General features: G+C 43.5%; 1 protein-coding gene across 7 annotated transcripts in view; it reads left to right on the top strand.

Moving 5' to 3' along the window:
* Positions 1–12,258, top strand: part of LOC121541334 (follistatin-related protein 5) — a 209,654-nt gene that overhangs the window by 177,878 nt on the left and 19,518 nt on the right. For 4 of the 7 annotated variants that reach the window (XM_041850316.2, XM_041850342.2, XM_041850321.2 and 1 more), the window contains 3 exons: positions 3,087–3,248; positions 4,139–4,273; positions 10,930–10,956. In XM_041850316.2, coding sequence (XP_041706250.1) covers positions 3,087–3,248; positions 4,139–4,273; positions 10,930–10,956 — 324 coding nt within the window. The remainder of the gene's footprint in view (positions 1–3,086; positions 3,249–4,138; positions 4,274–10,929; positions 10,957–12,258) is intronic. The other 3 variants (XM_041850349.2, XM_041850357.2, XM_041850327.2) reach the window with 2 other exon arrangements.

Here is a 12,258-nt window from a genome sequence, read left to right as displayed (position 1 = left end):
GGTTTTTTTGGAACTGGGAACGCAACATTAGATTGTTGAGTGTTGTTTTGATGGATAAATCTGTCAGAGTGATCAAACCGCTTTCCTATCTTTCAGGATTATCAGTCAGTCAGATTTAGCCAATCAAATACACCTTGCTGTCAAGTGCTACTGTAGGTTTGAATTGAGTTTCTTTGTAATTGGAAAGGCCATGTCTTGTCGATGCCATTTTCATATTAGAGACATGAGTTTAGGCACGCAGGAAAATATGGCGAAGTTGTGACACAACGACAATCGTTCGACCTTCAGTTGCAAACAGACAGTTCCATTAACGATCACCTTAAAGCACATATCACTCACAGTATAGTTAATGATAATGTCTCACTTTAATTGGTTAAAAAAAAAATAGGCTGGCCCAGGGAAATGCTGCCTGGCAATTTACTTCGTAAATGGATGGGGGGAAAAAATATGTTGACACAAGTGCGTTTTCTGTGCGAACAGCCATCAGTGTTCACTGATGGGCTTTCACTCAATTATGCATCACAACGTCCCTTTCTCTGGTAATACATCCTTTGATAACCACTGCTGTATATAATATAGAAATGCATATATAATATATAATAGGGAAGAAGAATATGACGTGTGAAAACTTTAGCTGTAAGCAATGCATTTAATTATGGTCAAATTCTTATGATCCATAATGGCTTGAGTAATGCAAAACAACTGCTTACAGCCAGATGACTCAACAGAATCTTCCCTCTACAGGCTTTCTATATGTTATTATATGTATTAGTATCACATGATTTACAGACAAGTTAATCAAGCAGCACTGACCAATTGCGGTGCCAATTAGTGAAATAAGCCACATGAACATTACTCTTGTGCCCGGGATGCCCAGGATGTTCATGGTCTTACTTGTATACATATTCACAAAGAATCCCTCGATTTCATAAAGTCGGCTTTCACAGTCGTGGTCACCATTGGCTCTAGTGCTGTGGGGCATCCGTGCCTAGTTCCCTCTCTCTGGTGTTTGGAACCCTCCATGGGTGGCCCAGAGCTAGCTGTGAGAACAGGCCTGCTGAAAGTGTAATCACTTCTCAGAGATGAGTCTGGGCCAAGAAAAAACTTTCTCCATGGTGGGGGTCAGAACACTTCGAGGACACCTACAAAGGGGATTGCCTTGGTGGTGATGCTTGAGATGCAACACATAGAGAGGATAGAGGACTCGACGAGGCTGTCCCCCTGAAGGGCTGTGTGTGTGTGTGTGTGTGTGTGTGTGTGTGTGTGTGTGTGTGTGTTTGTGGGAGATGTGTGTGTGTATGTGTCTGTTTGTGATGCGTGAATGTGTGTGTCCCTATGTGTGTGTGACACAAACACTTTCTTTGCCACCAACCAGTGCTGAGGGGAGAATTGCTGAGTGATTGACGGCTGGGGAGTTTTTTGATGGATCTGTCAACCCTGCTGTGTCTCATCCTCCTATCACTATGTCTCTTGTCTCTCCTAGAAAGACATCAGGCTACAACACGGCTCCAATCCTGTCGGAATCTAGTTTTGAGTGTAAAAACCTCACTGACTATATTTCCTTTCATTTCGTGCCTGTCTGGAGCTAAAGGAAATGGTGATTCGAACAGGAACAAGAAGTGTGTTTACGAATGCATGCACAGCGGAAAGATTGAGGCATTTTAGGAGGGAGGGTAGGAGCACCAAAGAGAAACATTTGTGAAATGTTTTACTTTCATGAAACATAAGAAATTATTAGAGAAATACATATTTTAAGGTCTTATATTTTAATAAGACCTTAGGGCCTTTTATACAAGGTGTGCTGACTGTAGAATATCAATTGGGAGTGGAACAGTGCAGTTTAAAGGCCTTCACTGTCTAAAGACAGCATGACCTCCAAAATTGTCTCCTAATGACATGCTATCAGTTTAACCGGTGGGAATTGAACCCAGGTCCCCGTTCAATAAAATTCCAAGTCACCTCTGATACTTGAACAAATTACATACTCGCTTGCATAGCATACACATACAAAAGTAACTTTTTATGATGCTTGATATATAGAGTCAAACAATATTTTAAACTACACCTTCAATGTTAGTTTGCTCTGTCAGCTGACTACCTTTACCTTACACCTGCCATGGCTCTTTCCGGTTGGTGTTCTGGTTTGCATTCCGGTTGGCATATTTGGCATTCATGGATGGCATTCCTTCAAGCCGAGGCAGGTTGAACGTACCAGGTTCTAGGAACCAGAATGCTACTGGGAAGCAGATGGCCATGGCACCAAACCACTCTGTAGTCTCACACTCACCTGGCTGGCCAAAGGCTTCCTCTCCCCAATCAAGCCAACAGGAAATAGTCTCTGCAGCCAGTGGCCCTCCTCCTCTTCTCTTTCCAATGCCAGCCTGCCAGGGTAGCACTCACCTCTATAGCCTTGGTGTTACTGCTCTTTTGGAATTCTAGTTTTAATGGTATTACTGGCATTTCTATCAAACACATTTGTATCAAACAGGTTTTATAGAAATCTGTTACTTCTTTCAGCTCTTTCCCCTCCATCCCCTTGCCTGAGGTTTTGACTAGATAACACAGCCACAAAGTGGCTAAGTTGTAAAAATTCATGAAAACAAAAAAAAATCAGGTTATGATAAGGCATAAGGTTAGCAGTGTGATTAAGGTTAGGGTTAGGTGTAGGGTTAGGGTTAAGGTTAGATTTAAAATCAGAAGATACATTGTAGAAACAGACAGGGTTTATGACTTTGTGGCTGTGTTAACTAGTGATGAACCTTGCCTGACAAAATGTTGCAGAAAATCAATGGCCAGCCCCACCGAGGTTCTCTCTCTTATTGATCTAGATTTGTTTGGTTTACGCGGTTCTCGCTGAGCACACCAATGTTTTTAATGGCATTCAGTGTATGCTGGAAATGCACTTGATCCTACTGATAGTATGTTAATGCAGAGTGAGAAGTTAAATGGACTTGGCAGACACTCTAAAAGAAAATTTCTCATCCAATAAGGCTGCCTCGCTCCGGCCCTTTCACTTTCAATGGAGTGTGTGGGCCTGCATTCATCTTCTCCTCTCTTTTATTCTCTTCCTTCTTCCCACAATGCAGTTCCTCCCGTCATCCGGGTCTACCCAGAAAGCCAGGCCCGGGAGCCAGGGGTGACGGCCAGTCTCCGGTGCCATGCTGAGGGCATCCCCAACCCACAACTGGCATGGCTGAAGAATGGCATGGACATCGCTACCAAGCTTTCTAAGCAGCTCACCCTGCAAGGTCGGTACCATCTAGTCTCGGTGGGGAAATGGGATATCAGATCTAGCAATGCTGGCATACATCTGGGTAGTGTTCAGTAGGGCACACTGAAGCGAAATGTTTTGCAACCAAAATGGAAGATCTGTGTAATTATTGGACAGCTATTACCTCTCTGTTTCACTCCATTTCAAAACTATTTCCACCTACTGAACAAAACCCTGGTTTAGTATACTGGATATACCTCATGTATTTTCCTAGTGCTTTCTTCTGCATGAATGACAGATCCAGTGTTCAACCCCTGAATCAGTCTCAGGGGTGTCACACCTAAATCATTCCCCAGATGTGCAGGCACCCTAGCGTTAGCGACAACTAGATCATCTCAATACACAATGACTCCCACTGCATGGGACAACTCTGCAAAGTCTCCCATTTTTACTTCTTCCAATTCAGTTAAGACCCCTCACTATCCCAACTCATATCCTATTAGACTCCGTTATGTAGGGGTGACTTTGATCAAAATTGCCAAGCGTCGCTGAGAGAGGAACTGCAAACTGTATTTTATCTGTCTGTGTCACACTTACTGACAATGTGTGTGCGTGTCTGCGTGTGTGCCTGTCTGTCTGTCTGTCTGTCTGTCTGTCTGTCTGTCTGTCTGTCTGTCTGTCTGTCTGTCTGTGTGCCTGTCTGTCTGTCTGTCTGTGTGTCTGTGTGTGTGTGCCTGTCTGTGTGTGTGTATGTGTGCCTGTCTGTCTGTGTGTGTGCCTGTCTGTCTGTGTGTGTGTGTGTGTGTGCCTGTCTGTGTGTGTGTGTGTGTGTGTGTGTGTGTGTGTGTGTGTGTGTGTGTGTGTGTGTGTGTGTGTGTGTGTGTGCGTGCGCGTGCACACGCACTCGTGTTATTGTTTGTCAACCAGCTAACGGAAGCGAGGTGCACATCAGCAACGTCCACTTCGAGGACACAGGGGCGTACAGTTGCATCGCCAAAAACGACGCCGGGGTGGATGAGGACATCTCCTCTCTGTTTGTGGAGGACTCAGCGCACAAGACCCGTATGTCATGATGTCTACTTTGTCCCTCTGTCTGTCTGTGTGTCCTTTCCTGGGGATAATGGAGACACGCAGCTCAAAACACTAAATAATTCATCCAGTCACTTGTTAATAGTGCTTAGGTGGTAAGGCTACGGAGACCAATGGTACCTCTTCTAGTGCAATGTTAATGGTCGTGTTTATTTTCAGCTCAGAATCTTCTTTAGTTGAAATTAGTACAGGGACAACGTAGAATTATCATACAAATACGTGCTCAGATCAGATACAGTCCCATTCATTGACTCTGACATTATTGTTGGCCTTTCCAAAATGTTCAACCCCTGATTGCGACCACATTGTCACTAATTCTCTCCTCTCCTAATAACGGCACGAAAAAAGCAAACCCAGCAACTCTAACTCTCAAGTCACTCACATGTCCCCTTTGATTATGCAATAGCTTTAGCTGCTGTCCCAGCGGCAGTGACACACTCCACACGAGCCGTCACACATCACAGGATCAAACTCTCTGGGGTCAGAAGTCAGTCAGTCGCCTCCTTTGATGTTTTGAAGCCACCGAGTATGATGAAACTGCTCAGCGGGTTGAAACACACACTGGCAACCATTTTGGATCATCCCCAACCCAGAGAACATACTTACTCTCTGGGGTCAGAAGTCAATCAGTCGCCTCCTTTGAAGCTTTGAAGCCACAGTGTATGATGAAATTGCTGAGGGGGTCGGCACGTTGGTGACCATTTTGGATCCACAACCCATAGTCAACATCAAAGAGATAGCAGTGTGGATGGTGAAATAGTCCACCATTATATTAGAAGGAAAAACAAATAATTAAATGGACAGGGCACACAGTTCAACTACCCAGCAGCACTCCAGAATGCATGTTTGACCTAGTCTGGTCTCTCCGTATTACCCCAGTGGGCTGCCTGCTTATCCAGGAGCTTGGTATCCTCGGGTTGCCTCTCTAGCCCCGAGGCTACGCTAGCGCTCTGAGTCAGTGTGTAAGCTGAAGCTCGGCTGTACGCAAGTGGAGAGAGAGAGAGAGAGAGAGAGAGAGAGAGAGAGAGAGAGAATCTGAAATATCCTGGTAATGTCAACTAGCATTCTATGTTTTGTTAACCTGACTTCAATGTATAATATCCATCACTGGACAGTGGGCTATACATACTGTAGCCTACTTTCTCATACCCATATTTTAACATCCACTTGTGAAAGACACTTGTGATCAGCTGATGCATGTGATATGGTCTATGTGAAATGCCCTCCATATAACCAGGGTAACTAGTGTCCCTAAACTGGCAGACTTTAACCTTAGCCAAGCTATTCCTAGACATCTGTCGTCTCCCCATTCCCTCCCTCCCTCCCTCCCTCCCTCCCTCCCTCCCTCCCTCCCTCCCTCCCTCCCTCCTCCCTCCCTCCCTCCCTCCCATTAGATAACTGTCTGCTGTGCCTCAGTGGATGTCGGCCCCTCAATGACCTCCCATCTGGGAACGATACAACGATACAACCTCAACCCCAATGCAGTCTACCAGCATTTGTTAGAGCTTGGTCTCCTTCATATCATCCATTCTGTTTTTAGGTAGATGTGATGTCATTCCACATATTATATTTTATTTTCTCCTGTCCACTATTTTCAATTTGTGAGTTATCACTCTTGCAAATGGCTCATTCGGCTACATAAATGGTTCATACATCAGATATCTAGTTTATATAAATAAATGTGACATCTTGACGGCCTTATTCAACATAGTGTTGATAGATTGCTAAAGTGGTCACAGTAATAGTAAGCAGCAGATGAGGTGAGAGACATGATACTCTGAGCGAAGAATGAACCCCACTCAGCGGATTCACCCAGAGCTCGTTCAAAGTCAAAAACCTGCTTCTCGCCACCACGTTAAAGTTAATTGTTTTTCTTGACGTCGTTGGTGCACTTCATCGCCGTCGAATAAATGAGCAGACTATATTCGGAGTGGTCCTTAGTCAACTGTCACCCGTGGTGGAGCGCAATTAATCTGACAGGAACCTCTGCTAAACTGGCATGAATATCTGCCCTGCACTTCAAAATGGCCGGCAATTATTTCTGGAGCGTCGGACGTCCGTGAGGCAGGGGTGTTTGTTGGTGTTGTTTTAGGTTTGCACCGGCCAAGGCACAGAGAGAGGGACATGGGCATACAGCCTATGCATGTGAGTACTGTGTGTTTGGGTGTGTGTCAACGTGAGTGTGTTAATGTGTGTGTCAATGTGTGTGTGTGTGTGTGGGTCAACGTGTGTGTGTGTGCAGGCGTGTGTGTCAATCGATGCCGATCACAGTTGATCACATCATGCTTTCACACTGTGTTGGCCACGGTTCACAGTCCCGGGTCTGCCTGTCTGGCTGTGGGTCTGTCTGTGGGTCTGTCTGTCTGGCTGTGGGTCTGTCTGTCTGGCTGTGGGTCTATCTGTAGGAGCTCCATTGTGAAGCATTTGTAAGGCCTTTGTATGGCATCCTTGAGCTTGTGTCAAGCATGTATGGTGCATTATTGTGAAGCGTTTACAACAGTATTTGGGTCCAGGAAACCCACAGGGAGTGCAGGCTTTTGTTATAGCCCAGCACTAACACACCTAATTCAACAAATTATCCCTTAGTTGAATCAGCCTTAAGCCCAAATAAAAAAATAAAAATAAAAATGTATGCGCATGAACGAGCGTGTACACGCTGGAATTAGAATGCACAGATGTGAACGAAAGAAACAGATGGGCTCCAGAGTCAACTGTGTCTATGGCGTCATAACGCATCAAATTAGAAATCAAGTCTATTTTTCTCATGTCTACGCAGAGCAATGCTGGTAAAATAAGAAGATAAATTACTTGGGTCGTTTGTAGAAAATTAATTAGAGGAATTGTTATGATCTTCCCTATGCTAAGTAGACTACGCTACGCAGTGTATATAAATTGACGCTCTCTACTCTCACGCGCATATTTTTATGCAATTGACGGCGTCTCTCTGTGTGATTTCGGCTTCCTAGGGTATTTTGAATGGGAGAGCTACAGTTTTTTAAAACGGCCCAGCACTAACTTGCCAATTTCAATGAATCATCAAGCCCTTAGTTAAATCAGCCTCAAAGGACATTGCCAATGATTGTATTATAAGACCAGCATGTGGCATTATGACAACTCAGTGAAGGCTGTCACTTTTCTCCCAGACGTAAATACACTAAGAGTGTACAAATTATTAAGAACTTTTCTGGTAGGGTATAGAGTTATGGTATAGAGGTAGGGTTCCCCAACTGGCGGCCCGCAGGCCAATTTTTATTTGGCCCCCCAAGCTTTCTTAAAAATAGATATACAGTATATAATACTTTTTTTTTTTTATTGTTGGACATTAAAGACTGTAAAAATACTGGCAAATCAGCTCCGGGTGATCTTAATTTGGGAAATCTGTTCCAAAGTATTCCCACACATAATAGAGAGATATACACTGAGTGTACAAAACATTAAGAACACCTTCTCATTCCATTACATAGACTGACCTGGTGAATCCAGGTGAAAGCTATGATCCCTTATTGATGTCACCAGTTAAATCCACTTCAATCAGTGTAGATGAAGGGGAGGAGACAGGTTAAAGATGGATTTTTAAGCCTTGAGGCAATTGAGACATGGATTGTGAATGTGTGCCAGGTGAATGGGCCAGACAAAATATTTAAGTGCCTTTGAATGGGGTATGGTAGTAGGTGCCCGGCGCACCGGTTTGAGTGTGTCAAGAACTGCAACGCTGCTGGGTTCTTCACGCTCAACAGTTTCGCATGTGTATCAAGAATGGTCCACCACCCAAACAACATCCAGCCATCTTCACACAACTGTGGGAAGCATTGGAGATAACATGGTCCAGTATCCCTGTGGAATGTTTTCGACAGCTTGTAGAGTCCATGCCCTGACAAATTGAGGCTGTTCTGAGGGCAAAAGGTGGTGCAACTCAATGTTAGGATGATGTTCCTTATTTTTTGTACACTCAGTGTATATATGATTCAAAATGTACAGTGGGGCTACAATTCAGTTTCCATCACTGGGAGGCTTAACATCTGTCTGGAAAGTACTTATTTGAAACCATCCAACACATTTATCCTGCTTTTTCTCCTGACGAGGTAAAATCACATGGGTAGCTCCATGCGGGACCAGATTTTCAATGGGTGTTTCAACTTCTCGCTGAAGAATTCCATTTGAGCATTACTCCGTATAGTATGACCAGGGTGTTTCTCAATCCAGCTAAAGTTATCCCTCCAGTAATGAAGCGTCTTTAAATCTACAGGATTAAGCTGCAAAAAGCAACTGCACCAACAAAAAAACATTGAACATTAATCCATTTACAGCGTTTCATGGAATTGGAACAGGAAAAACTTAAGTTGATGTACACTGAAGTCGGTGGTGATACAGCATAGTTGTTAGTGGGCAAAGCTTTCCATTTCGTGTTTGAACAGATTTTTCATCTTTCCCTTTAAAAAACCATGTTCATATTTAGTGTGGACAATCACATTCTCTCAATTCTTTGTATGGCATTTTATAAACTTCTATTTCAATCTTTCCATAAACTTCTATCCATTCATAACAGTCAGACCATGAAACAGACATTTTAATGTGTAGTAATAGATCCATATGAAATCTTATAGAGTACTGAGCTGTACATGGAACATTCAGCTCACCGCAACAGGGTCATCATCATGTCAATAAAGCCAGGCAGTATTTGGACAAAGGTATTTATAGCCAGCCATAATTAAAACATATCCTCAGTCTTGATTATACAACGCTGCCAGGTCAATTTGCATAACAACTGACACACAAAGTAGACGCAATGTGCCAATGTTGCCAGGCGACTCAATCCCAAACACAGGCTGATAAATTCAATGAATCACAGTGGGAGAAGAACATAGAGGAAGACACCCAGGGCGATTGTGTCACGATGCCTTTTTCCATTTGCATCTGCCGGCCTAATTAGCTAAGCTGGGGCTGCCTGGCTTCACCTGTTAATGCAGTCAGGAAGTCTGATGGCTGCGATGCCAGGATGTTCCTATCCACAGGCACTGTGCCCAAATGTCGCAGCCGTGTGCCCTTGTAAACAAATCGAGTTTGTGTTGTAACCTTGCTGACGGGAAGGTGTTGTTGTGTGGGTAGTGTCTGGCTGACGACTGCAGAATTCTGGCGCTCTTTATTTGGAAACAGTTATTCAGGCCCGGTTTGTGAACCCCGCCGCCCGCTGAAAGTGGCACATAGCTGTTTTCTAATATGGATGACGAATGTGATGTATGGGCACTCGTATGTTTTAGAACAAGCGCAATCGTTCTGCCTTGTGATGAATAGCATCTATTCACTGCGTTATTGGAAAAGACTTGGGCACTAAGATCTCATCTCACCACCTTACTCCTTCCTCCATTATCCCCAGCAGTCCCAATCTGATGCTTTTTTGAACATCACCAGAAACTGGAACAGAGCACCGTTTCACTCCCCTTTTCTTCCCACGTTAATCATTCCTCAACATCAGTTCTCTTGTGTACATTTTTAATGAGACCAAAATGTATGCATGAGTGCAACAGAGTGGGACTTGACGAAGCACTTTTGAAAGATTAGGCTTGACTAACAGGTCTGTCATGCCATTGCCGAAGCTTATTTTCTTTTGTACTTTTCTCTCTCTATTCTCTCCATCGCTCTCCACACAGCAGAAGAGAGGGTGAGAGAATGAGCAGTATCAGAATAGGGGGAGATTAGAATCAGAACTGAATTGGGGCCCGAGATTGGTTTGCCGACAGTCAGGAAAATGGAAGATGGAATGGAAACAGAGGGGGTTGTGGGGTGGATGAACAATAGGAGAAGGTCATTGCGCTTATACAGCGGGAAAATGAGGATAGTCAAAACAAAGAAATGGGGCTGTTATTTGCATCTGCCCCTGAATGGCAAAATCTTCCATTTTCCTCTGATAGGCCAAGCTCACTCAGTACGCAGGCTCTGGGTGTTCATCTGTACTTTTTAAGAGGCACATTACTCTCATCTCAAAAGGCTCTGAGGGTTTTGTGTGGTTGTATTCCAGATCATGCATTAAAGCCGCTTGGTTATTATGCAGTTTCCAATTCCATGTCATTAGTTGTCTCCAAGTGAATTTAATGAGAATTTACAGCCAAAAATAGTCTCACAAAATAATCATCTTTAATGACCCCTAGAACTCATCTACGCTTGAGATATATGTAGATTTTTAATGATGGCTAATACCCAAATACCCTAACACGTAAAACATATATTTTTTGACAGATAATTACCTGAGGTGTACATTTATTTCATTCAATATCATGTCAATATCATAGCATGTGGTACATGCTTGTGCAGTACAAACTGCAAATTTCTAAGGATGGCTTTTTAGTGGGGCTAACAACAAAACAAGAACAAATGTTGTAAAATGCTTTTTGTTTGTATGTATTTACAATATATCACCTGGACTGTGTTTCGCCCTCAAGTGTTTGGTATCAAACTATTCTCAAACTGGGGGTTTCTATTGGTTGTCTGTTGCACTAAGTGTCAAAGACACACTTTTCATAAAACATTAATTTTGTTTTGTCTTAGTTGGTGTGTGAATGCTCACAAAGGGACAACCATCGATTCCACACTAATGCACACTCTTGGTCTTTATTTTCTTGTCTTCCCTTCAGTAGCAAACATTCTGTGGAGAGAGGAAGGTATGTTTGTATTTAAACCATTTCAAATCAAATAAAATTGCATTGGTCGCATACACATATTTAGCAGATGTTATTGCGGGTGTAGCGAAATGCTTGTGTTCCTAGCTCCAGCAGTGCAGTAATATCTAACAATTCACGACAATACACACATATCTAAAAGTTAAATAATGGAATTAAGAAATGTATAAATATTAGGATGAGCAATGTATAAATATATATATTCATCTGGAGTACAAATACATATACAGTACCAATCAAACGTTTGGACATACCTATTCATTCCAGGGTTTTTCTTTAATTTTTTAAAACTATTTTCTACATTGTAGAATAATAGTGAAGACATCAAAACTATGAAATAACACATATGGAATCATGTAGTAACCAAAAAAGTGTTAAACAAATCAAAATATGTTTTATATTTGAGATTCTTTGAGTTTTTGCAAACCCTTTGCCTTGATGACAGCTTTGCACACTCTTGGCATTCTCTCAAACCAGCTTCATGAGGTAGTCACCTGGAATGCATTTCAATTAACAAGTGTGCTTTCTTAAACGTAAATTTGTGGAATTTCTTTCCTTATTAATGCGTTTGAGCCAAGTTCAGGGCTAAGTTCAGGGCAGGGTACTGGATGGAGGCCAGTGATGGCTATTTAACAGTCTGTTGGCCTTGAGATAGAAGCTGTTTTCAGTGTCTCAGTCCCAGCTTTGATGCACCTGTACTGACCTCGCCTTCTGGATGATAACGGGGTGAACAGGCCGTGGCTCAGGTGGTTGATGTCCATTGAATATCTTTTTGGCCTTCCTGTGACATCGGGTGCTGTAGGTGTCCTGGAGGGCAGGCAGTGTGCCCCCGGTGATGCGTTGGGCAGACCACACCACCCTCTGGAGAGCCCTGTCGTTGTGGGCGGTGCAGTTGCCATACCAGGCGGTGATACAGCCAGACAGGATGCTCTCAATGGTGCATCTGTAAAAGTTTGGGAGGGTCTTAGGGGCCAAGATTAATTTCTTCAGCCTCTTGAGGTTGAAGAGGCGCTGTTGCGCCTTCCTCACCACACTGTCTGTGTCGGTGGATCATTTCAGATTGTCAGTGATGTGTACGTCGAGGAACTTGAAGCTTTTCACCTTCTCCACTGCGGCCCCGTCAATGTGGATGGGGGCGTGCTCCATCTGCTGTCTCCTGAAGTCCACGATCAGCTCCTTCATTTTGTTGACGTTGAGAGAGAGGTTATTTTCCAGGCACCACTCTGCCAGGGCCCTCACCTCCTCCCTGTAGGCAGTCTCGTCATTGTTGGTAATCAGGCCCAC

Source organism: Coregonus clupeaformis, chromosome 3, assembly GCF_020615455.1.
Source record: "Coregonus clupeaformis isolate EN_2021a chromosome 3, ASM2061545v1, whole genome shotgun sequence".
In the NCBI taxonomy this organism is placed as follows: domain Eukaryota; kingdom Metazoa; phylum Chordata; class Actinopteri; order Salmoniformes; family Salmonidae; genus Coregonus; species Coregonus clupeaformis.
This window is presented reverse-complemented; position numbering and strand designations above follow the sequence as displayed.